The sequence below is a fragment of the Uloborus diversus genome, chromosome 9 (genome assembly GCF_026930045.1).
Source record: "Uloborus diversus isolate 005 chromosome 9, Udiv.v.3.1, whole genome shotgun sequence".
NCBI lineage: Eukaryota > Metazoa > Arthropoda > Arachnida > Araneae > Uloboridae > Uloborus > Uloborus diversus.
Genome location: NC_072739.1, coordinates 70,794,018 through 70,821,832, shown reverse-complemented (window position 1 = coordinate 70,821,832; position 27,815 = coordinate 70,794,018). Strand labels below are relative to the sequence as shown.

Genomic DNA, 27,815 nt, shown 5'->3' with positions numbered 1-27,815 from the left:
TGCATTAAAAATTAAATACAGAATTTTGACTCACCTGAATTTTTTTCACTTTCATTTTCTTTACTTTCTTCACCTTAAAAGATAAATTATTGAACTGTAAACCTTTGTAACACTAAATAAGCACTTTGTTTCAACTTATTTGTAAACAATATGCTTACAAGCTTTTAAAACAGTACCATTTTTACCAACTTGTTAACTCCAAGGCTCTTAAAAACTAGTATTAAAATAATAAAAAAAGGACCGAACAGATTTTATTTTTTAGAAATAGTTGCTCTCATTTCTTTTTAATGATATGTATTATTTACATTTAACCCCTGCAACTGTTAATTTATATGACTAGGCTTAATTCATGCCAAACAAAACTAAAATCCTTTGGTTGAAAATCTTATTTAGAGTTCTGCTATCATAGGATTTTAAAATACCGTAGAAGCTCATTATAATGAGCCTTTGTAGTCAAACCAAAACAAAATCAGTCCCTATTGAGAGGTTGTCATAACATAAGTGTGAAAGATCTTTTACGTTATTTTTACATTTGTAAAAATAGAGGAATAATTTTTACAAGTCATGTTTTGTTTTAAAGTACAAATCAAGAAACCGAATTAAAGAAAAGTATAATTATACTAAAAAACATAGTTGCCTCAGAGCAACAGTATGATAGATTGTTATTTCTGGTCTTAGATGTCTGAACTAATGCTCGGAGCAATGATATATCACTCATTTGAAAAAAAGTACCACAAGATTAAACTTTTAATTTTCTTTTTATTTCCAGGGGTAGAAGTGGTCAACTTTTAATACATAGGACATTTTTCACCAAAAATATAGGACAAATATAGGACATGTTTTAGGAATAATACTGATATGAAAAAATAAACAATACATAGTATATATAATCTAGATATTCTTGCATAAATTACTATCAATGATTTCAATTAATCATACTGCATACAGTTAAAAAACCCAAATAAAAGTTATAACTTTTACTTAGAATGAGTCTGCAGTTCTTGAATGAATAGCTTCAGAAAAAAAAAGTTTATGCATATATATGTATTTACGTTTGAGGCCATTTTCTATGCCTTGACTGCCTACATTAATCAGACTGTGCAAAATCAATTTTTCACTTTTTTTTTTTGGAAGGTACATGAACCATTTCTTTTGTCTCTGATTGTTATGCATCTCTACAAAAATTTCCCATATCTTTATGAATTTTGTAAAAACGGAACTCTTTTCTTGGTAATGCACGCATAATTTATTGCTTTGCCAATTGCAGTACCTTAATTAACTTAAAAACTCTTATTACAGAGTTAATGCTTTAAGATGATCTTTCTTATGTCAGTATCTTTTTGTTTGCTAGAAAAACCTCTTTCAACTGATGCTACATCTTATAAAGGTGCTAAAGACTTTCATTACTAAAAAAACCTAAGTATTTGCATCTAGAAAGCTGATCAATTTTTATCATTATAAAGTATTTTTCCAAAATGAATTAATTTACATCCAAGTAACATCCAATCCCCATTCCTCAAAATTTTTAACAAGATAATGACATATCAATGGAAGGATCCTGTAAAAATTTTATTTTTTTTTAATTTCTGAAAAGCTTTTTTTTTTAATAACCAATTCTGCTAAAAATAGTGTTCAAATAATGTAAAATTCTGATTTTAGTAAGAAGTTCAAATTTTGAATCCAGGCAAGGTTAATTTATCTTTTATATATTTTTTTTACTTTTTTTTTTTTTTTTTTTTTTTTTTTTTTTGCATAAATATTTACATTTAAATATTTTAAATAGACTTTTTTTTTTTTAAACATTAATAGAGGCTGAATCTTCCCACATTTTGTTAGTGAAAATTCATTGGCAAAGTGCTTCATCAACAGTTTGGAGAGCTTGTCATAAAATATAGATCACTGAAGCTTTCTCTTAAAACAAATTGAAAATATTGTCAAAAATACTCCACAAAATTTAAGGAGACAGGAGCTGGAAGAGATTCCAAAAAAAAAAATACTTTTTTTGTAAACAAGCATCTTGTTTTTAAGCAGTCTTGAATTAGAGAATCAAGTGATCAAAAGGCTTTTCAATGGTAATTTTCAACAATTTTTTATAACAAACTATAAGAATACAGGAAATATAGGACAATTTCAAAAATATAGGACACTTTTGATGCTTTTTTTGAAAATATAGGAAATATAGGATATATAGGACTATTTCTACCCCTGTATTTCTCACTTAATGGGCTTCAAATAACATTAATTTCTTTTGAAAATAATGAGATTTTTTCTTCTAATATTAAATATTGGAGAGCACAGCAAATTTACTTTTCTTATAGCAAATTTTCTGAAGAGTTAAATTTCAAACACTTCTCTTATAAAATTTCTTTTCTTCGTATTGTCGCACACTTCTTCCAAATGAGCATCTATACGCGTGTCTCTGTTTAACCCACAAGACATCTATTTTTACAACCATTAATCCTAGATGCATACTTCAAATTGCAAAAATATCAAAAGATGCAGAGTTAAGATATGAAAAGTTTGAAGAAAAGAAAATTAGCACAAAACCCAGATTTATAAAACAGGAAATTAAAAGCATGAAAAAACATTTCAACCACAAAGAGTTACTTTAAAAAACACTGCCAATATGAATAGAGAATGTTTCTTGGCTTATGTTCTTTCCGCTCGGTGAGTAAGAGCTCAAACCACCTGCTGAGACAGAAGAAGGTTGTCATCAAAACTCTTACTCACCAAGTGGAAAGAATCTGCGAAACCCCACATTTTGATTAACTGAAACATCTTGAGCAAGCATTTCTAGCTAATGGATTCACTACACGGGAAATTAGAAAAGCCCTTCATCCCAGGAGATCTTACAGAAAGGAACAGACGGCTACCCCACCTGAACCATTAGGGAAAGTGTTCTTACCCTATCTACACAGAGTTACAGACAGAATTGGAAAACTTCTAGAAAAATACAACATTAAGACAGTTTTTAAGCCCACAACTCAACTAAGGAATTGTTATCGCCCTGTGAAGGACCCTCGTGACCCTTTCTCTACATAAGAAGTGTACAAAAATTCGTGCTCTTGTGGATCAGTCTACCTTGGAACCACCAAGCGCAGCATCAAGATTTGCCTTTCGGAGCATGAACGTCATTGTGATTAGGACACTACGAAAAATCAGCAGTAGCTGAACACAGCCAACAAGGAGTCCATGACATCAAATTTAGACACTGAAGTCCTGGCCAAAACATCCCATTACTATGCCAGCCTTCATCGTGAAGCTATTGAAATCTTCAAACATCCGATAAATTTGAACAGAAAAGAAGAGAACTTCAATTTGCCAAAAACATGCCACCCTGCCCTTAGATCTGCTTGCCACAATGGCTTAAAACAGAATGACATCCTCTCCCATTTTAAATGTGAAGCCACTCTCATTTTCCATCAGTGCACCAATTAGAGGAGACCACCATTCAACAAAAGGACGCCATCCAATCAAGAGTCAGCAACCACCGGCAGTTTTTGAACGCCATCCAATAAGGAACCGGCACCCACCAGCAGTATGTCTAAAATACCAGAGCAGCAGCCATTAGTCACTGCGAACCCATCCACCAATGATGTCAGCCACAGAGCGACGAAACGTTTAGTTTTTCTTCTTTTTCCTTTAGACCTAGGCCAATAAGCCCGGAAATGTTCTCTTTCCACGGTTACACTTTAGTATGGCTAATATTCACCAAGGTATGAAACACAGCGTTTTGCGACTTACACCACTTTACTCTTGCAGTATACAGCACCTTTTGGAGGGTACGAGCTTTTGTTGTGTTTTTACGTACTATAATGGGGGTGAGCTGGTTGGTCCTCGTCCTGCCCCTGGATAGCTGTTTTTGTTAACGGTGAACGGAACGCCAGCACTCCGTTTTGTGACCGGAGCAGAATAGTCCCAACGTAGTCCATGCGTGTTGTAAAAAGACTAAAATGGATACCCAATCTAAGGTGTGAGGCACCGTGCTGATGGATGAATGGCATCTGGGTTTTCTGATGTCTCAAACGGTCCCTTCGAGGAACCAGGCGAAACCTCGTTGTATCCAGCCTTGCACCTGTACAGGGAGGCTATGCTGGTGTCGACATTTTTTCACCTCCCAGTTCTCAGGTTCCCTTATGGATGATTCAATTACAAATGAAGAAATAAAAAATGATTTGGAAAATAGAAACAAAAAAAATGAAGGGTTGGGTTCTTCTGCTGAAGGTACCCAATCAGCCTGTGAAACGGCTCCTATGGAGCTGGATCCTGGCACAAAAGATGCAACAAGCAACCTTGCTGTTGGAGGCGACGAGGATGCAGTTCTGCAATCTGCCAACTCTGCAGTAGGGGGACAGGGTGCACCTTCAAAATCACAAAAGCGCAACATGCGCGACAAGAGAAAAGAAAGCAGGCACGGGAGGCGAAAGCTACTGGGCCAGCCATTCCTGAGAAGGTTGGTGGAACCAAACGGCTTCGGTCGGAGGTTTCAATCCCTTCTCCTGCTCAAACTATCACAGCTAAAAGAGTGAGGACAGGTCACTTGCCGACCTATGCCCAGGCAGCAAGTATGTTTAAGATGGCTGTCATTAGAGAAACCTATCCAAGGGAGAGGTTTTCTCAAAATGAGGCGGAGAGGATCCAACTCGAAATCCTCAAAAGAACGGATCTGATCCCCACTGGGGAGCATACGCCAAAAATCCAAAGGGCTGTCGCACATGCTGGTGCATTGATTGTCCATTGTGACAATACTGAAACCACTGTGTGGCTCCGGAACATACTCAACAGCAATGTTGAAGTTGTTGGTGGCACTGCACTAAAGGTTGTCTGGGCTAATGAGTTACCAAAGCCTATTAAAGTTGCCTTCAAAACCAAGGATGTCTTTACTAGAGATGCAGGAGTGCTGCTTAAAAGAATCAACAGATTAAACCCCGAGTTGAAATCTGAGGAGTGGTGTTTCATCCACAAAGTGGAGGAACAATACACCATAAGATGGATCTTTGAGGTTGATCTGGAGTCTGCTGAAGCAATCAAAAATGCTGATTATGGAGCCTGTACTGGCCTTGATCGTGGTACTTTAGAGATTCTGAGTGATCCCAATATCAAGACCGGTGTGGCTCAAGTGGAGCAGGCTTCTACATCAAAGGAGCAGGGTCCCCCTTCACAGGAGGAAACCACAAAAGTAGCTCTGAAGAAGAGAGTACTATGCTCTCTCTTAGTATGTTAGAAATTGACTCTGGTTCTGATGAGACTCTCGCGCCTACTTTGCCTATGTCGCAGGATGAGACTTTATCCGAGTCTAAAGGGATGGTGGCCTTTCAGATGACGATGATGTTAATGATAAGACATATTTACCAAATATATTAGAAGGAGAATCAAGTTCAGAAGAGCATGATGAAGAAAACGATCGAGATATTTCTGTAGAAAACAACGATATGGATAACTCTTTACCATCAAAATCCCCTGATGTCATTCCCCAGAGTTCTACCTCCAAAACAGCTAAAGTCAAAAGGAAGAAAAACGAAAAGAAAAAGTATGAATGGGAAGTAAAGAAATTCGTTTCTGTTCCTTATCCTGGACCATTGGTGTTTTCTCAATTGAAGGTATTTTTTAATTGCTACATTTTATTTTAAAAAGAGAAAAATGCTAAGAAAAATAAAATAAAAATAATTTTATTAACGAATAATGCACAAAAATAATAAAAAGAAACTTCAACAATTTCAATATTAAATTAAATATAATCTTCTTTGAATTAGAAGCCTCTGTTAGTGACTTTCCCAATATTAAAAATTTTATTTATTTTTGACAGGTTCCAGAACCAGTAAAGACACTTTTGCAGTATTTTGTTCAATATTTCCCCGATCAGTTTTTTGAAGACGCTGCTGAGTATACTAATCAATACTCCATCACAAAATCAGGAAAATTACTAAAAACTAATGCACGAGAATTAAAATTATTTTTTACTGCCAATTTGATCATGGGATGCGTAAAATTTCCTAGATTACGCATGTACTGGCAAACAGAATATCGATATCCGCCAGTAGCCGACATTATTTCGCGAAACAGATTTTTAGATTTGAGAAATACTTTCCATATTGTGAACATTAATAAACCTTCTGCAAACTTGAATGAAAATAAACTGTGGAAAGTTCAACCTATCCTGGATGCCTTCAGCACAGTATGTCTAAGTTTACCACGAGATAATATATCATACTCTATAGATGAGCAAATGATTCCGTTTACGGGCCGTTGTCCAATCAGACAATTTGTTAAAAACAAACCTAGGCCTGTTGGACTGAAAAGTTTCGTTCTCTGTACATCAAATGGCTTAGTATTGGATTTTGAAATTGATCAAGGAATTAGCTCATCCTGAACTCTGACTTGGACCATCTGTCATACTTAGATTAGTTCAAACTTTGCCGCCAAAGAGTTTTGTGTTTTTTGACAGGTATTTTACAACTTTGCTATTGTTAGAAAAATTGAATGAAATGAACATCTTTGAAACTGGAATTATTTCAGGGAATCGCATTAGTTGTGTTGAAAAAGTTAATGTGGATAAAATGGATCGTGGAACGTGCATAGAACATGTTACGAAAGACAATAAAATTGTAATTGTGGAATGGAAGGACAGTAAGAAAGTTATAATGGCATCGAATTGTTTTGGTACCGAACCAGTAGAAAAAGTGGAACGATGGTCAAAAAGCGAAAGTAAATATATAGAAATATCATGTCCTTCTGTGGTGAAATCATATAACCAGTGCATGGGAGGTGTAGATGTTTGTGATCAGCAGATGGAATATTATAGAACATGGTTCAAGACAAGAAAGTGGACATGGAAGGTCATTTTGCACTTTTTGGACTTAGCTGTCACCAATTCTTGGTTTCAATATAATCGGGATGCAATATCAAAGTTCCCCAGAAAAATAGAAAAGACTTGTTAAAATTTAAATTAGAAGTGGCTGAAGGTCTTGTAGCGACTCGGCCTGTTAATATGAAATTTTAAGTGATGATGAAGATAGTGATGCCGAAATTCCTCCTGTGAAAAGATCAAAATTTTACAACCCACCTGCTAAATTACCATGTGAAGATAAAAGATATGACGGGTATCTCCATTTTCCACATGTTGATGACATTTCAAGAGCTCAGAAATGCAGATTAGAAAACTGCCAAAGCAGTTCGAAAACACGTACGTTGTGAGAAGTGCAATGTTTATTTATGTCTATCAAAATCGAAAACATGTTTTAAAGATTTCCACTGCAAGTAAACAGTCAATAAAATAATAAAACAATTTTTTTCTATTAATTCAGATCAAGAAAATGCATAAATTGACAAATTTTTCATTTAATGTTTTCACAGGTAAAACCCAACCCGCACCAACGTGCGGGTGCAGTTTGTACAAGAAAAGCTCAACCCGCACGAACGTGCGGGTACCCTCAACACGTCAGGAGGCGCGCAATTTTTTTAAAATTATTTTTTAAACCATCAATGGAGTCAGTATAGATGTAAAAACAAGGTAAAGTAAAATTTAATTGAAAAAAAAAATTTGGGTCTTAAAGGGCTATCCTTTGGTGTCTTGTTGTAGATTCACTGCTTGAAAGCATTATTTCTTCTGGCCTTTTTTGCTGTGACTATGCTGATGATGTGGTTATTATGGCCAGAGGCAAGTTCTTAGACAGTCTCCTCAATCTTATCACATGGTTTAAAATGTGTGGAAAGATGGTGTCATTCTGAGGGTCTTACTGTAAATCATCTTAAGACCATTATGGTTGCTTTTACATGTAAAAGAGCAATCCAGGAGAGTAATATTACTTTTTTCGGACAAACTCTCAGCTGCGCTGACGAGGTCAAGTATCTTGGGATTTATTTTGACTCCAAGATAAACTGGAAGAAACACTTCACTCACTGTTTGGCAAAGGCTAATAAAGTCCTTTGGTCTTGCAAGAGAGCTATTGGTAGAACCTGAGGGCTCAGCCCTAGGGTTATCCATTGGATCTACAAGATGGTTATCTGTCCCATCATTACGTATGGCTCTATTGTCTGGTGGTCAAGAACTAAACTTGACATTGCTAAAAATGAGCTTAACAAGCTGCAGAGGTTAGTCTGCATAGCCATGACTAGCTGTATAAGGACAACGCCTACTGCTGAGCTGGAACTACTTTTAGGTTTGGGTCATTTCATGCGAAATCAACACAGTGATTTTTAGTCACCATCTCCAATTTCGATGATTTTTGGTACAGCTGTTGGTTGTATTGATATATGACTATGTGTCAAATTTTATGAATTCTAGTTGATTTTTACCAAAATTATGAGTTATTGATTATTTAAATTTTGATGAAAAATTGCTATTTCCAAATCTTCAAATTCACTTTTGGGATCTCTATGGGAGACAAAGATATGGCACATAAATGGTACTCATGTTTTCGGAAAAAATAAAAAATCGCAACTTACATTATAAAAACATTGAGCAACAAAATTCTGCATTAATATAAAAAGACAATTCATAGAAATATAAGAAACTTACAATCCATCATTGAACATTGTACTGAAGGAAAACCATTTCAGTTTTTTTATAATCAAGTTTTGAAAGTGCATACGTACGCCCTGTAGCAGTTACTGGGTGTACAAGACACAAAATGTATTTCGCTGGTATCCACAACACATCTGGCATTTCAGAGTACGTGTACGATGGAGATTGCCCTGATGGGGGAAGAAATGTTAGTTTTATTTCCTCATCTTCATTTTTTGCAAGAACATATGCCACCCACCACTTTTCACCATACACTGCTGTGACATATCCACAGATTTCGTGATAATCTACCATACATGTTAAACGTTCTTGTACAGAAACTTCGCTTTTTGAGAAAAGTTTAGTTAGAATTTTGGATTTACTTTCCATAGGCAGAAAAGCATGTAATTTTCGAGTTCCTTCGATTGTACATATGTTTTGGAAGCGATTTTTTAAAAACTTCTCCGATTCAATATATTCTGCATATGGGACAAAACAGAAATCCATCCCTGAAATGTTTTCTTTTGTCCAGTTGTAGAGTTCTATTGGTGTCGTTAACTGATCAGTATATGGTCTTTGAAGACTTGCTTTTCGAGCAAGTCTTTTCCCTGTTCCTCCTGCACCATCGCATGGCCCTTTCACATGAGCTGTTGCGAAAAAGTGCCACTCAGCCTTCACACCAAAGTCTTCAAAATGATAACATAGATTTACGAAGTTTTTTTTTTTTGTATTGTGAGGCAGATCCATCGGAAAAATAATAAATTTTTGTTAATGCTGTCAGTTTAATTTTCAAAAAATTCATAAGTTCCTTTTGAAATGTATACATGGCCACAGTATTATGTTCCAAGCAATCTGATATAATTATAAAACAGAAATGTTCAATTTTTTCAGGTCCTTTAAAATAAACTACGAATGGATGTATAGTTGCCTAATTATTACTCCAATGGAAAGATTGTGTCTCATCTTGTAGCAAAAATCCATAATTTTCTGCAAAGTCCGCTATTACTACAATTTCAGAATCGGGTAGATTTTCTTTTATTTCACGAAGAAATGAACTTTGTTGTTTGGCTATGAAGTCATGTTTACAAAGAACTGCAATATTATCAGAAAAAAATGTGGCAAAATCTTCAACTGAATTTTGAACAGTTTACAGTGTACACCTATCGCCACTACCTGAGACCCATTGTTTAAACATTACAGTCTCTATCATTTGTTCTTCAAATGCATTTTGAAGCAATGTATCAATTACCTGTACTCCAGGACAAGAATCACAATTTCCTAAGGAACAGTTAGTAGTTGCTGGTGTGCACATTATCATTTGAAGGCAATCTTTATATGTTTGTATAACTCCAGATGTTACAGAAGATAATTTTGCATTTTCAATCATTAATTTTATGTTTTGATGTACACTACATACACAAACACTATGTGTACCGCTCGAACCAGCTAAAACACAATTTTTGGGACGCAAAGAAGCAAATTTTGAAAATCCTATTTTAAGATCTGGATTTGTCTCTTTAAATACACGGAAAGCTTCTCTCAGATTAAGAAGTAATAAACGTTTGGGAATGAGTCTTTTTTGGACAGAAACACAATCTTTCATGCCTGGCATTGCCCTGCTGATATCATCACTTTCATAAAAGTCTTGAACGGCTAAGACTACGTCTACAGGGATGCTTTTTCCCCACTTTCTGGTCTGGGGTAGATAAAATACCCTTATTTATCACAAGTTTCTTCGCCTGTCTTACCATATGATCTGGGGCATTGAACTCTTTCTTTATTCGCCTAATGCTCCAATTTTCAGGAAGTATTGTTAATAACATTAATTTTTTCTTCCTGCTAAGAGTTGGAAATTTATCTTTTAGATGAGTCATGAGTGTTTCTACAATTTTTTCATCTTCATCAGAAGACTGAACTGCAGAAAATAACTTTTTATGGGAAAACTCTTTTGGCTTTTTTAAATTTTTTTGTTAGTATTTTTTTTTTTTTTTTGTTTAACTTTCTTACCTTTAATTGGAGACTCTCCTAATTCTTGAAGTGATTTATTTAATCCTCCTAAAGTTTCTTCTTGGAAATAAATATTTGGGTCACCTTCAGAATCAACACTGATGTTGGAATCTAAATCATTATGGCACAGTATAACTACAACTGGGTAAGTCAGCATTTTGTTGGTCCTTCATTTTGTATGCTTTTTTTCTACAAATATCACATATTTTTGAAAGCTTTTCTTTTTCTGGAAATAAGGTAAACATCCACGAAGCTAATGGCCGTAGTCCTTTATGCACACGCGAATGGTTTAATAATCCAAATGGGTTGCAGCAATATAAAGCCACTCTATTGTCTGCCATTCAAAACTTTTAAATATTTTTTTTTTAATATTTTTTTTCTTAAATTAAAGGTTAAAGATATAAAATTCAAAAAGAAAACATAAAAAAGCATTAAGTTTTCAAACAAAAAATGGTTGATCAATTAAGCAGCCTTGGGCAAGAGCACCTGTTAACTTGTTAAGAGGCAATATCACTGGGACAACTCTGTTAAACAAATGTAACTACAAATGGATGATGCTATCACTGCACAGTGATTGCATCATCCAATCTGAGATCATGTGTTTGGATGATGCAATTGTGAATGATAGCTAAATCATTCAGTATCAAATCACAAAATAAATTAATATCATTTTTAAAGAAAAATATTTTTGGAATTAATTTTAATCAATTAAAAATTAAAATTTAATATATTATTTTTTATTGATATCAATTTTTAAAAATTCATTTTATTTTGAAGATTGTACATTAGGGTGGTCCAAAAAAGGCCCTTTTTTAAAAATTCCTGATTTTTATTGGTCCTACCCCCTCATTTGGTTCCATCTGATTAAAAAATAATTGTTGTGAAGTTTGAGCTCATAATTTTAACATTTAGAGGTAGCTCAACAGCCTTAAAGTTCCTCGTTTTACCATTTTATGCCATAAATGCAGATAGAAATAAAATTGACGCTAGGAAAAGTATATAATTTATTTAATTAAAATTGCCAGCATTTTGTAAGTTAAAAATAGTTACATAGTAATAATATTTCAACAGTTATGTATATGGCTTTCCATAGTACACATTACAAACTGCTTTTTACATCCGGGATAAGCTCGTCAATGTTCTGCGACAACTTGCGACAAGAATTGGAATTTTTCTTCATTGCCTGTCATTTTTCCATTAAACTCTTTTATAAGGGATATATCCCTTTCAGCATTATCATTAACCACTGAAATTCCTTGAATAATCCTTTTTGCTTTCTTAAAATCCTCCTGAAGCTCCCAGATTTCTGGATCTACGTTAGTGAAGGTATCAGGTAAACCCATGCTTTGAAAAAATGAAATTGACCCCTTTGTCACAAGTTCTTCAAATTTCATATCCATAAAATGTTTTAGCAAAATCTTAGAACACTTCACCACATTTTTTTCGTTTAGTTCATTCCTCGCCTTCACCATCTGTCTTTTAATGCAGTGTGGCACTTTATTGGCAGAAAGGGCTAATGCCATGAGTTCTGTTGATAAATACCACAGGTGATTGGTAAATTTCTGCTTTGCAGTTTTGCTTACATTTTCATCAGTCTTTTTATACTTCAATAAAGATTTCATTAAAATCGTTATACGGTGCATTTTTAGGCATAGAAGCAGTCATCCAAGCCTTTAAATAAACACTTACAACAAATATGCACATTTTTTGCAATCCCTTTTCTTCCATTGACGTAATGGTAAATTGACAGTTAAACATCCATATTTTGAAGCAATACAAAATTTTGGACAGCCATCTAGCATGATGCATAGCCCCAGGTGCTACAAATTTGATACCATGTGGAGGAGCTTTACCGAGAAATATTAAGCAAAGTTCAAGACATTCTCGATAATCATCTCTCGCTTGCGTGTCATGCAGTAATCTTTCAGCAAATACTATTGTATCATCCTTTACATCTGTCACTTGTGCTAAAATGTCCTTATTGTTGATGCCTATGATGTCCTTGTCTATGAATTCTCAGTAGGCCTGGATTCGTTTGAAAAGAGGTACATCTGGTGCGGAAGAAAAAACCCAAACATTTATTAAATACCGCACCAATAATTAATTCCATAATGTGATCTCGACATGGAAAATATAGTAACCTTTTCTTTAGTTTTTACTCTTGTAAAACACAGGTACCCTTGCTTTCCCCGGTGTCGACACTCGTTGTGTCAAAGCACATTTCAGAAACTTCGTCAGTTAGGCCCCAGTCCTGCAAAGCTCACCTTCTTTATTTTTTTGTGTCATTGTACTTCTGTTTTTTTTTTTTTTTTTTTTTCAATAACTTCCATTCTTAATAAAGTTTTTCTAACTTGGGCTGACAGTTTTGGGGTCTTTGTACGGGCATTCTGACTTTCTGCCAAAATTTTGTTATTTCTTCTATTGTATTTCTTGAAGATTCTCTTCCGATTTCTTTAATTCAATATGGTTATGAAGAAACGTACCCAATGCCATACAAATTGAAGGTAGTTTACTACCTGTCAGCTCACTTATGGTTGAACTAAGAAGATAAGCCTCTGATTTTGATCTAATTGATGTATTTGCCATGCTCTGTTATTTTAAAGTAAAGAGACATATGCATTTCAAAAATAAGTGCAAACTGCCATTCCAACAGTGGTGAAATCAAGACCAAAACAATTTAGAATACATACATAAGCAACAAGTTGAAAATTTATTCGATCACGACTGTTAAAGGAATAGATTTTATGTATTTATTTGTATTTACAAAAGTATTTTCATAATGGCTATTGTTAAGTCTCTATATAAAATAGCAATTTTATAAAGCAATTGTTTTCTTGTTAATAAAAATAGCAACTGTATTTTACCTTAGTGAGGTCGATGGTCGTGTGTCGTACGCGTTCTATTCAGCAATGATGAAAACTTTATCTGCGTTGAGCTACCTCTAAATATTATCGAAATGTTTTCAAATTTTGTCTGATTTATTTTTTAATACATTGGAACAAAATGGGAAGGTAGGACTCAAAAAATTTACACCTTCGAAATTTTGGACCACACTATTGTACATAACAATATGCATATGTTGTACTGAAGTAATATTCACAGAATGTAATAATTGAAATATTAGTTGAAACATATGTTCATTAAAATATTTACCGATTGAAAATGCATGATTTTTTATTTTTTCCGAAAACATGTGTGCCATTTATGTGCCATATCTTTGTATCCCATAGAGATCCCAAAACAAAACTTTGCATGATGTAAGGAGACATTACAAACTTACTGTGAAAATTTTTTCAGAATTTTAAAATTGTCACTTTTTTAAAAATTTAAATTTTAAAATTTAAGAAATTTAAATTTTATAATTTTTTTTTTGAAAACCAGCTCATGTTACATATTATATTAAAGGTCTTTTAAATACCTTTAAAATGAGACCAATTTTTATAGTGGTATCTTTAGTCGTTTTTGCTCTACATGAATTTAAAGATTTGAAAATAGCAGAATTTTTAATCAAAATTTAAATATTCAATAATTTATAACTTTGGTAAAAATCAACTAGAATTCATAAAATTTGGCACATAGTCATATATTAATACAACCAACAGCTGTACCAAAAATAATCGAAATCGGAGATGTTGATGAAAAATTTTATCAAAAATTGTTTTGATTTCACATGGAATGACCCGTTTATGTCCGCTCCATATGCGGATTGAAGCTGAAGCTTTCTTGTGCATGGAGAGGCTTAAATGCTCAAATCAATGGAAAGCCTACTCTTGTTACCTTTCCTGGAAGTACTTTGATGAGGATGTACTTACTCATCCTCTTTCTGGCCTGCCTAGTGACTACATGCTTGGCGAGTATGCTTTTGATAAGCCATATCAGGTTATCTTTCCTTCTAGGAGTGACTGGAGGGATGTTACCTTAACTCATGGTAAAGATTGCACTCTCTGGTACACCGTTGGTTCTAAGATGAATGAAGGGACTGGGGCTGGGGCTTTTTGTCCCGGTGATGGTATTGAATATTCCTGTCCTCTGGGCAAGTTAACCTCTGTTTTTCAGGCTGAAATTTATGCTATCCTGGTGTGTTTGTGGTATTTGCTTGAGTTGTGGCTATAGAGACCGTTGTGTTCATATATGCTCTGATAGTCAGGCTGCCTTAAACGTACTCAAGAAGGTTGTTATGACATCCCACATCGTTTGGGAGTGCTATAATTTGCTCTGCAATCTTGAAAAGCTGAACAAGGTTACCCTCTGCTGGGTACCTGGACACTCTGGAGTGCAGGGAAATAAAAAGGTCGACTATCTTGCTCGGAATGGTTCTGATATCCCTTTTGTTGGCCCTGAGCCAGCAATTGGGATTTCGAAAAATCTTATTAGAACTGCTGTTTTTGATATTTTTGGTAAAAAACAGTATAATAACTGGCGCAACCTTTATGGACAGCGGCAGGCGAAAGAACTTAATAGAGGTTGCCCTAGTATTAAGGCAAAGGAGCTCTTAAGTCAGAACTGCAACAGCGTCAGAAGAGCTATTGGCCTCCTTACTGGTCACTGTACCTTGAAGCGGCATCTTACTATTATGGGCGTCACTGTTGACCCAATTTGTAAAGGCTGTCGCTTTCATAAGGAAACTGTTGCACATATTCTGTGTGATTGTGATACCTTTTCTGCCTATAGGTTTGAACACCTTGGCCGCCACTTACTTGATCCTTGGTCAATCTATGATATTCCCATTAAATGCCTGCTAATCTTTGCTACGGCTACTGGTCTTTTTTAAGATTTTTGTTTGGGGTTTGGTACAATAGACCTCTGGTCGCAATGCTTGGCTCTGCTGAGCCCCCCACTCCTTCATTTCATACGTACTATAATAGCATTACATTTGCTTTTTTTTTTAATTCCAATGAAAAATGTTTTTTTTTTTCACTTCCACAACCTGTCATTCTTCTGAAAGGGTGGTAAGTTCTAATCTCATCTTTTGCATGGGCCATTAAAACATTGAACTCGAATATCTCCTTGAGTTTTAGTAGTAAATGTTATAAATTTTTTGTGTTGGAATTATTTTTCAATGGAAATAATTTCCCTAAACATAAATTAAATCCCATATAATTTTGTATCTTTTTTTTTCGTTTTAAGCTTCTAATATCTTTATTCTGCACCTTTTTGGCCATTTCTGCAATAAAAAATTGCATCTAGGACTAACAGTTATAAAAATATAGGTCTTGTTGACACTGTATACCCCCCCCCCCCACTATTCACAAATAACACATAACTTCAAAATATATTTGAGGACAAAATGCAACATGGTTTGCTTTTGTTTTGTGTAATACTGTTTCAAATAAGCTATACTTTTTCCTTTTGAATTGATGTTGTAGAATCTTTCCTCTTTTTTGACTTTTTCATGTTAATTTAAAATGTCCAAGCTGTTTGTGTGCCATTCTTGGCAGTTTTTTGACCCTTTCACTACCAAGTAATCTTTTTAATGGAAATGTTTTACCATAAGGATAACAACATACATAAAAGCTAAGAGATTTAAATAATAGTTTTCTTACATAATGTTGATAATTGAAAAAAAAATAAATCTTGGTTGTTCTATCGAGGTGAAAGGCTCAGTTTTAACACTCTAATGGACACTTAAACTGAACTTTGAAGTGGATATAACTTGGATATTTACACATAAGTTTAACACATGCTTTCTGAAAGCATGATTTATAAAATAGTGATAATGATTTCATTAATGTGTGGTTGTAACACATTTTAATATTGTAATAATTATATCCTTCAAAAATTTATTTCAAAAATTCGGTCATTTTATAATCCAGTAATTCTATAAGTGGTGGTTATTGTACTGGAGATTGTTTTAAAGAGCGTTGTTGACTGTATTTCAAACTGATTGCCATGCGATTTGGGTTGGTGTGCTTGATCTTAAATGGTAGCGATTGAGAATCAGTGATCACTGGGACATGCAAAGCTATTTCAGATGACATGTGAGTCGTTCACATTTGGAGACTAAATTTTAATTCACTAGATTAAAGGTCTATAACCTAATTTAAGCAAGAAATGACTGAATTTCTAAATGGTGTTTTATATGGAAAAATAAATATACATGATTTAATTTCATAATTAAGAGCATTGTTCTTTTCCCATTTTTATAACATAACTATTTTTAAAGTAATTATTTCTTTTGCCTCTGTAAAATAAATTCTGAATGAAAGTAAAAGTTTACTGAAAAGCTCAATTTAGAACAAAAAAATATATGAGTAGACTGTTTCAAGATATACTCACCAGAAGTATTACCACTCTCATCATCTTCATTTGATCCTAAAATAAAAATCTTGGTAAAACCAAATTATAAAAATTCAGGGGAACTATACTGGATTTTGTAAATACGGTAGACCCTTATTTCATGCTGGGGTTACGTTCCATTGAAATGTCACATAAATCAAAACAGTGTAAATTAAGACTTAATAGTTTTAAAATAGGGGGGAGGTTCCATAGATTAAAAAAAAATCATTGTTGTGATATATATTTATATTCGTTTACGTGTATTTATTCCGATAAATATGCACATTGCACAACGTGTTAAACATGAATTAACTTAATATTCATTAAAAAAAGCTGGTTATGATATTCGTTTGGAAGCCATTAACTATTTTTCTTAGTTGTCATCAACATTTCTAAGACCACTCACATCATTTCCATAATAAGATCTTCCTTCGCAAACAAATTAAAAAGAACATTTTGCTCATTTTCAAGAAGCGTGCCACAATACGAAATACTTAATTTTTTTTTCACTTTAAGGCCATCAAAGGATGTTATCTTTTTTGGAAAATAATGATATTTTTTGTTCAAATATTAACCACTGGGGAGCACAAAAAACTTATTTTTCTCAACGCAAATTGCCTGAAGGGTTAAACTTCAAACACTTCTCCTGTAAAATTTAATTTATTCGTATTGTGGCACTCTTCTTCCAAATGAGCGATTTTTCATTGTCAAGGAATAGCTCAAAATTTTCCGTGTGAAAGCTTTTAGTTGTGTGTCATCGATGTAGGTATCCTTGTTGGTTTCGTTTTTTTCGTCACTTCTAAAAGCTCTTCTTCAAGTGATCTCTGCATTGCGTGCGTTTAATAACTTTACTTCTGGCTGGAAACAGCTCTGGAATCAATAGCAAAAAATTTCTCCAGTTGCACAAGCTCGCTTATTAACACTACAAAATAGTTCATTAATGGGTCATTCTCGAAAAAAACCAGGAATTTGTGTTTCTGGTTTTTACTATAAAGAATAAAAGTTTAGAAAGTAATTCAAGTGAATAAAACACTTTTATACAACTGATGGAATATACTGAAGTTGCTATATGAGAAAAAAATATTTTATTTACTGTTCAAATTTCAGCCACAGAATGTGATTTTCCACATGTGTGAACTGTAACCACTAATCTTTTTTGTTTCCATATTTTATATTTCATGCACCAAACAAGAAATTAGCTATTTAAGCTATATTTTCGATCAAGTACACATTTAGTACACACTTCTCAAAAATAGTTAAAATTAATTTTCATATTTCATTTAATTTCAAGTTTAATGCTTGTAACCAGAGAAATAGTAACATCTATGGACAGAAACGAAAGTGCCAATAAATTTTTCGGAACTGATGTGATATACTCCACCTTTGGCGACTTTTTCCTGTTGGCGCCAAGAAAGCATCGGCAAGAAAACGATGTATGACGACATATGTCATACATCGTTTTTAGCGATGCTTTTTTAGCGCCAACAGGAAAAAATCAGATAAAAAACATGATCAAAGCACTTCAGAACACAATATATATAAAAACAACATAAAACCACTACAAAAAACATCACGAATATACTCTTCAAAAATACCAGAAACTAGAAAGTTTTCGTACGCAAAGAACAATTACTAGAAAGTATTTAAAATGCTTAAATTGACAAATTACTATAACAGCTCATCAATGAAATGTGTGCCAATAGAAATAAAAGCTATTTTCCAACATGCATTTCATCGAACAAAAACTTTTCTCATACTCTGCTAAAAAAGAGCAAAGCGATTCAAATTGCAATGTTTAAAGCGGAAAACATCTACAAAATCAACAACTATTTCAGCCAAAAAAGCGCTTAGTTACTCAAATTTCGATGTATGAAAAGTAGAAATGTCTCAACAGAAACATCCTAAACATAAACACAGAAATACCATACATTTATTTGCTATCCAGACATGCTTTCAAAATATACCTATTATATTTTACATAAAATAACACCGTTATATTTTTATAAAATGCTGGAGTCGACTTATTTTCAGAAATTCAGTACCTGAAGGAGGCATGTTAATAGAATGTCTAAATAAATCGTGGCATTGATAAGAATTAACTTTCAGAACAAAATAACCGTACTATTTTTGTAAAATTATTCATACAGTAAAAATAAAGTTAAAAACTACAAGAACCCCCTCAAGGATTTGTAAAAACAAAGAATTTCGGAAGTGCGTTTTTTTTTTTTTTTTTGAATTCTAAAATAAAGAACTTACCTTTTTATGGTATTAATCCTCACACTCAGTCTAAAACAATACATCGTATGACAATGGCACGTTATACACACCACATTGGAGTTAACTTTTAATTAACGTTCAAGTTTGAAGAAACTGGCATTTTCTAATGCTTTTACTTTAAAAGCACAACTACTGAATTTAAACTAACACAAAATAAGCTTTCCTGTAAGGTATATTGCACGAAACAACACTTATCTCTCCTGCGTGAAACCGAGTACAGGGTTCATACACTTTTGGCTAAAAAAAGTTCCCCGACTTTTCCAGGTTTTCCAGGTTGTTTTTTAGAAAATTCCAGGTTACTCGCTTCATTAAAAATTTAAGTTTAAATAGTAATATTTTCAAAATAATTAAAATTGTTTAAAGTAGCAATGCAGAAGAACTGAAACTTCTCCCCTTAGATTTAAAAAAAAAAAAAAAAAAACTTGGATTTTTTTTTCCTTTGTTTTCTTTGTCAAAATTTTAAGTTTTTTTTAAACATTTTGTTCAAAATTGTTTTAATTTGTTTACTATTTGTTGAAAACAGAGTACTTTCAACTTATTTTAGCGTTTTTTTTTTTTTTTTTTGATGTCACGCGTAATATTATAGCGTTTTGCTGTAGTCCTGCAGCAACCTTTTAGCATCCGCTTTTGGTTTACAATACTTTTTATTTTCTTATAAGTAGGTTACACAAAACATATTGAGCAAAATGCAAAGCTAAATTTTAATATAAATATGGTTAACTTGTTGCATCAATTGGCATACCATGTAATGCATAGTAACAAAAATCAAAATCCGCCGATCATCTTAATAATCCGCCAATAATCTTTTTTTTTTCACATATTAAAGGACGCTTACATTAAAATTTCAAATTTTCTTTTCCAGAAAGTATTAGTTAATTTTCAAAAATTCACAACTTTTTGCACATTTTAATGTTATTTTCAATGTTACTCATTGATATAAACATCCAATTCTGTTTCTGGAAGTTTAAGTCTACTTCCATTGTGCAAACAATCAAATATGACGACAAAGTGAAAAATTTAAAATAATAAGTAGATTTTTGGATTTGTAGTATAAAAGTAGTAATAAATAATTAATAATCCTTAAAAGGATACAATAAAAGCAAAATAGTCAGTACATAAGAGTATAAATCAATTAAAACAAAAAAATGTTATGAAGATTAAATTTTGCATTTTTCCAGAAAATAATTACAAATTATCCGAAAAAAAGGCACAATTTGTGTTGTTTTCAATAGTTTGCATTGCAATTAACATCCAATGCCGTTTTCGGGAACTTAGGCACTTAAAAAGTGTTGTGTACTTCCATCTTGGGAATGACCAAATATGGCGGCTATGCCCAAAAATAAGAAATAACTTTTTTAATTTGTCGCATGAAGACAATTAAAAAATAATTAATCTTCATGAAACTACAATTCATTGAAAAGTTTTTATCACATTTGCGTCCGAGGCAGTGAGGATAAGATTAAGTTTTAAGAACAAAATTTTTCATTTCTCAAGAAAATTATTTTAAATAACAATAGAAAATCAATTTGTAGACCATTTTTTGTTATTTTCATCAGTTTTCAATTAAAGAAAACATCCAATTCTGCTTTGTTTTTAGAAACTTAGGCATTTTAGGATCGTATCTACATCCATCTTGTGAATGACCAAAGATGGCGACTACGTTTCACACGTAGCTGAAATGATTTTCCGATCAAAAAAAAAACTATTTTCCCCGATCGACCTTCCCATCTACAGGCTGTGCTTCCGAAGCAGTAAATTGTCATCTCTCCTTTTGAGTTTGTACATAATTGCTGTTCACCTGATTTTTTTTTTCCCTTGGGAACTACTGAGAGCCAAAAATGGCGGCTGCTGAAGATTTTTTGGGTCGCCACTTTTTTCATTGCTTTAAAATTGTTACAATTATTTTAAATACATCGATAAAAATGAAGATTAGATCTCATAAAACCAAATTCCCTGGGAAAAAATTGGGAAAAGAAAAATTTTGGGGACACATTTGGAAAATTCCCTGACATTTTTGACTATGTCATTTTCCATGATAATTCCAAGTTTTCCCGGAGCGTACAAACCCTGAACCGACTAGAATGTTGTGGCAACCCATCTAAAACTTTAGGCAGTAGAAAGAAATGCGTTCCCCTCACTGACTCCATGTAAGAAAATTTTCGCTCTTTTGGCGCATTTTTCGTTGTGAAAAAAAAAAAAAAAAAACGTTCATTTCTCGATCGTAGTTTTTAAGTGCCAGCGTCGGTTTAGATAAAAATTTACAATTTTTTTCGTGAAATCACAATGAAAACGAAGACTAGATCTCATAGTACTTAATTTCTTGGGGAAAAAAAATGGAAAAAAAATTTTTGGAGGACAAAATTTGAAAACTCCCTGACTTTTCCCTGACATTTTTGACAGTGTCATTTTCCCTGACAATTCCCGGTTTTCCCGGAATTCCCGGAGCGTACGAACCCTGGAGTAAATAACCCAAGTAAACAAGTTTGTACAGATCTAAGATTGCCTTTGGGTTACCAAACACAGGTTAGTTCCGCCAGGGATGCCATGCTTAAAAAATGATCACCTCATTGGCGAGAAAAATATTTCGATTTTGTGCAAAAAATCGGATGTCGCCAAATGGGGGGGGGGGTATATTACATCTGTACTAATTTTTCCAGCTCGTTGCAGCTCCAAACTGTATTGGTTGAAGGATCAACTCTCAAGAAGCCATTTCGTTTAGTCGGACAGAAACAGAAGCTTGTTTTCAGCTTTCTGTGACTTTATTTGAAGTTTTTGTCCTTGATTTATAAATAGTAAAGATCAACTTATCACATCTGTGGCTCATACAGATTTGAAATAATCAGGCATGATAATACAATAATTCAATGATTTGATAATATTAAGTTTAAAACATTTGTTTTTCAACTTTCAAGTCAAAACTTCAAACGCACACGTTCTTAAATGTAGAAAATGGTTCTTTTTATCACATCCATGGACATCACCTGTGGATAATTTGTCCATGGATGTGGCACTAACAAAGTAATTTTAAAAAATTAAATTTTTTGCTCACTTGATCTGAACCACTATAATAGCATTATCACTTTAGGATAGATCTAACTTAATCTTAAGTATTTAATATATAAGGAAAAATTTTGTTTTCTTAAAAATCAGCATCAAAATTCCTGCTTTTTCTTAGAATGACCTTAATGTGTCATCAACAATCTCAATCTCAAGAGTTTGGATTTTAGAAGGAGAAAATTTAATCTGTTTGCAATGTCAGGTAGGAAGAAACTCAAAACTCATCTGTATAAAATAAGATAAAGGTGTCGAATCTTAAACCGGGTATAATCAAATCCACGTAAAACGAAGGTCAACTGTCAGTTCATATTTTGCTATTTTAACTTTAAAGCAACATGTCGACAAATTTATGCTCATTCCAATTGTTCCTTACAATATGGAATTGATCAGTAACTCGGCAAACATTTAAAACGTTATACAAAAATATAAATACCTTCATTTAGAGCATCACCAAGGACACCAGCTTGTTGCTGTGAAAGACGAAACAGAGCCTTGCCATACAAGAAATATACTTCAGCACAATCTAGGGCCAGTTCACCATAATGATCAGCATACATTTCACAAGCTGTAGCTAGATTCTGAACAGCAAACTTATAGTCTTGCACCAGCATGTGCCGTTTTCCTGCGATAAAATTACCAACAGCTTCTTCTGGGATAGGACTTTAAAAAACAAAAAAGAAATTAATTTCAACATGGAAAAACAAATTTTAGACATGCATGTAATAAAAATTCTCTTTTACGCTTTGTTTAAAAAAAAATCTTGCATGTCAAAAGCAAAGAACTGCCAAGCTTTCGAAAAATTGACAAAAAAAAATCATAGAAATTAGCTTAAATGTGGAAAATCTTATATGACAATATTTTACAATAATAAAAACAAGCTTGCTGTTCAAATAATAAAATTAAAAGAGTACTTCCTAACTATAGTAACATCTTGATTATTAAAACCAATTTTTGATACACACAAAGTTCTAATTTACAATATAGTACCTCTGGTACAAATCTAAAATCTTTTTAAAATTATTTCACTTATTATTGAATTTTGAGACAGTGTAATAAAAAATAATAGTATAAGATTAACGATTAAATAAGAAAGAATTTCATTTTTGAATTTTACAATCTAACAGTATCAGTGGTTGATTCAAACTCAAATTAGGTTCGCTTTGAGACATTTCAAAAAAATAGGGAAGTTGCAACCTATTAAATGTTTATATTTTGGCTATTGGATATTGTTAATTGACCCTCAAAACTAAAAAATTCAACATCGCTTAATTTTAAAATACCGTGGTTGATTTTTAATGAATTTTTAAATATCCACGCGCAAAAGTGCGCGCTTCTGAAATGTCACGAGCCTACGTCACAGGGCGCGAATGGGCAGCCTTCCGCCGAAGATCCTTTGTTTTCGCTAGGGACATTTTGAGCGCGCTGATATTTTTATTTTTTAGAAATTCAATAATCCTTTTGAACACACTATGGAGATCGGATTCGTTAAAGCACAATCTAAATAATCTTCCTTATGTAACATCATCAATGATGATATTCGAATATTTCCGAGAGGATGAGAGGTTTAATGTTCTAGAAACGCGAGGAGTTAAATGCGAGGAGATAAGCCTTTTACGTTTCGTCTTCGAAGTCGAATGTGTGACCTCCGGCTTCTCCCCTATCGGAAGAGGGCATGACATCACTTCCTATGCCATTTGACGTCACAAGCGCTTGAACTTTAAAAATTAATTTAAAAAAAACTATTTATCGTATCGCAAAAATTTTTTCACCTATGATGTTCATACATGTTACTCTATCATATAAAAATTAAATTGAAAAATCGAAAACTTCCCTATTCTGTCCTAAAAGTAGCCACTTCATAAGATTTCACATCCTAAAAGTAGACATCAAAATTCATTTGTAAAAAAAGTTCTCTCTCTTTCATCAATCTGCCTACAAGAAAAAAAAAACTTCCAGCTTTCAAATCATTCCCAGTGAAATGTTTTTGGCCAAACAGATTTCAGCTTATATTTCTGATAGCTAAACATGATCTATATTTTTTCAAAAAAAAAAAATGCCAATTTTTAAATAATTTTTTTCTCATAAAAAGTTTTTTTTTTTTTTCACAAACTGCAGACCTAACCACAGAAACTTGGATTAACACTCCATAAGCATGGCTCCAACTTAACAGTGAGACAGTGAGTTCAGGACCACAAAAAATAGCAGAGTATAAATTTTAGTGGCCCATTTGACTAGAAAAGTTTGAACTCCATCCAAAAATAAAAAGCATCAAGCTTTTTAATTTGTTAAAAGATTATGGCTTTATTTACAATGCTTGGGTTTTCTTTGCAAGAAATGAAACATGCTACAGCAAGCCTTACACCTGGGTAAATTTTTCAGTGAAATATAATTACAAAATACCAGTGGCGTAACTCTGAAGAGGGATGTATAGTAGTTACGCAACTTCCATGTATTTTGATGGAAGTGAATGATGCTTTTTTTCGATAAAATACATTGAGTACATACCCTTCGCCCTCCCCCCTTCTGCAAAATTTTGAAAAATGAGTCCTGACCCTCTCTCTCCTAATATCAAACCATCCAAAATTGCATTTTAGAGCTAATTTTGAACATTTTCGGAGGATAATCCCTGCACCCCTTCTCCATTACATCATCTAAGAGCATTTAAAATTGAATTTTTGTCAATTACTGCATTTTTAGAGCTATAATTTCGGAAAATTTCCAGGGAAGAATCCCTGGCGCCCCACTTTTCTTTGAGAGCATTATTTCATATTGCTATCTTGTCTTTCTTTATGTGTAGAACTATAGATACAGATTGATAGATAGATAATCTAGACTAAGTTTTTCTGGTAATGGAGTTTAAGAGAAAAAAAATTCTTTTTTGGAAAATTGCTTGAAAAATCGCATATAAGTATTAAATACAAAACTCAAACTAGCTCTGATAGAATTAAAATAGACCAACTCTAATAATAACCCAAAAATAATAAAAGCACTACACAAATTCCAACTGCCCGAAAAAAAGCAGGAAATACAAAATTTCGGATGCGCAAATTTTCCAGACTGTTGAGTGTGTGAAAGTTCTAGAGCATTTAAAAGCATTCTATGTAAAAAGGTTACAAAATCCTAAAAAGCAAATTTTTTGGTAATTATTTCAAAATAGAAGCAAAATTAACAAAATTGTTACTGCAAAATTAGCCCTTTGTGATAATCGCAGTCACTAACAACTTCTCGTGTAGGATAACAAATTATTTGTATGCCTGATCCAAAATTCCTTCAAAACGTTTTGTTTTCATGCACTTCAAAATACTTATTTGTAACTTTGATTTAAAAAGAAGAAACCTTTAATTAAAAAGAAGTCTTTAAAATCATGTTCCGTTTTTCGAGATTTCTGGGAAACAGAGGTCTGGATTTTATAGTGTGCACTGTATACGAATATAAAACCACATGTGTGACAAGGGGGGGCTCTAAATCCCCCCCCCCTCGCCCCGTTTTTTACTTCGCGATGACCCAAGATCATATATTTCAGAGATGACTTTCAAGTTTAAATTCTGATTTGATCAACACAAATTATCCATTTGCAAGCTGAAGATCTTCACTTGCAAAATTGTTTTTTTTTTTTGTTGTATTTTTTCTTCATTTCCGGTTCTTGTTTTCTTTTATCTCCCCATCTCAGTGTAGAAGTTTTGCAGTTCAAATCAGTCTTTGACGTTTGTCAGGTCAAAAACTAGGTTTCTAAGTGACAAGCATCAAGTAAAACCATTTAAAGTCAAAATGCAAACTCTGATACGTTTTGTTGCTTGATCGATTACTAATTTAGTCTGATGCATGATTCATATTTTTTCGTAAGTTTTCTTCCATACATGATATTAAAATTCATGCTTTTGTAGGTGCTACCATATAGCATTGTTTATAAAAAAAGTTTTAATGAAAGCTCACCTCTAAGTTTTTAACTTTGTACCAGTTCTACTCAAATCTTTAAGGCCTACTTACATCCATTTGCTCCTCACTACCTCCAAATAACAGGTAAGTTTTCGAGTTTCGGCAAAGGTTATATTAAAAAGTTGTTTTATTTTACACATTCCTACAAAATGCCTTTGAAATAATTGTGAAGAAGAAAAGTGTAAAGAAATGGAAATAACTCCGTAACGATAAATATGAGCACCAAATTAAAAAATATAGTTACTATAATTATTAAACAAATATAAAATTGCGGCAACCAAAAGCATATCTAGCTAATGACTTTTGAAAATTGGTTGTCACCCTAGAAAAAGAAACTAAGCATTGAAGTTTAATTGAGTTCAACAGACAGATAGAAGTCAAAAGTAGCGTCAATAATAATATAAATACTTGTTTAAATTTCTTGAACTAGAAGGGGAATTTTCAACTACAGCACACTGTTCCTTAGATTCATCCATTTTGAAACAGAGAAACGCAGGACAGACTTAGCAAAAAACCTACTTTAAACGTAACTTTAAATACTAAATTAAACGAACTGTCTTTCGATATTAATAAGTTGTGAAAGTACCCGCTCCGCAAGCAGTTACAATCACAGATAATTGCAAGTAGCGGCAAGATTTTAGAGTGCATTATCTAAGGAGCGACAATATTCCTAATAGACCTTTCCTACATTGTGGCAATGGTAGAATCCATAGGGACTCTAGGCAATAGACACGTTTAGTGGTGACGTCAGGGGTTGCCAGAACACAGCCATCTTAACACAAGGCCTGCGCGCTCATTCAACATGGCCGCCCGTGAAGGCGGTTTGTTTACATCTCATAATAGCTCTACCGTGAATAAAAATTTAGATTTTTTATAATCCATTAAAAAAACAGTTAATTTTTACGTGAAATACTCCGATGCATCTTTAAATTAAAAATTTATATCGTTCGAGTTTTAATATCGACACAAATAGTTCTTAAATAGTAAACTAAATTAAAATTCATGCATGAAACATTAAACATTATATTCGCAATAAATATATAAATAATGAATAAAAATGAAAATTTTAATGGGTAAAAAGAAAATACACTTCAACTTCAAATCATAATGCAAAAGAAAGTACGAAATAAATTTTGCTTACTGTAAATTGTAAAATGATTAAGACAGACGGGGAAGATAAACGGGAAGTGCATATTTGTTATTCATAAACTAATAAATATTTTGCATTTTTCACACGAATGATTTACAGTAGTATTGATTTCCTTTGATAAAAATACAGACAAATGAAAAAAAATAATAATAAGATGGAATAAAATAAACCAATATTTAGCCATATTTCTAACCGTTACAAACAAAAGAAACAGCATATATTTTTGAGAAAAAAATCACTCCAATACCCAATAATAATTACAAAACATCTGAACAATTGAAACAAACTAAACAATTGGTATAAAAGGACAATACTGATGCATATATTTCAGAGTAAAAAATATAATTAAGATTTATCATGAGTTATCTGTGAGTTTTTTTTTTTTTTTTTTTTTTTTTTTTTGAGAAGTTATTCTACAGTAATGTTCTTACTGTATTCATCAGTTACTGTATTCTACAGTAAAATACTGTTATAAATCGTTTGCATAATATTTCTCAAAATCAAGAAAATGGTGTGAAAGCTAAGCTTGTAATGGTCACGTACCACATTTCTAATGCATGGCTCGCTAATAGTTGTTAAAAGCTTTAATTCATTTTCATTTGCTATGAA

General features: G+C 33.0%; 1 protein-coding gene across 1 annotated transcript in view; it reads right to left on the bottom strand.

Moving 5' to 3' along the window:
* LOC129229583 (histone-binding protein N1/N2-like) overlaps positions 1–26,627 on the bottom strand; it is a 75,792-nt gene extending 49,165 nt beyond the window's left edge. The window contains exons 1-4 of the mRNA XM_054863920.1: positions 26,465–26,627; positions 22,554–22,780; positions 16,787–16,822; positions 35–73 (exon numbers count right to left, since the gene is read on the bottom strand). Of these exons, the coding sequence (XP_054719895.1) occupies positions 35–73; positions 16,787–16,822; positions 22,554–22,780; positions 26,465–26,532 (370 nt within the window). The 5' untranslated portion in view covers positions 26,533–26,627. The remainder of the gene's footprint in view (positions 1–34; positions 74–16,786; positions 16,823–22,553; positions 22,781–26,464) is intronic.
* Between the last annotated feature and the right edge of the window lie 1,188 nt (positions 26,628–27,815).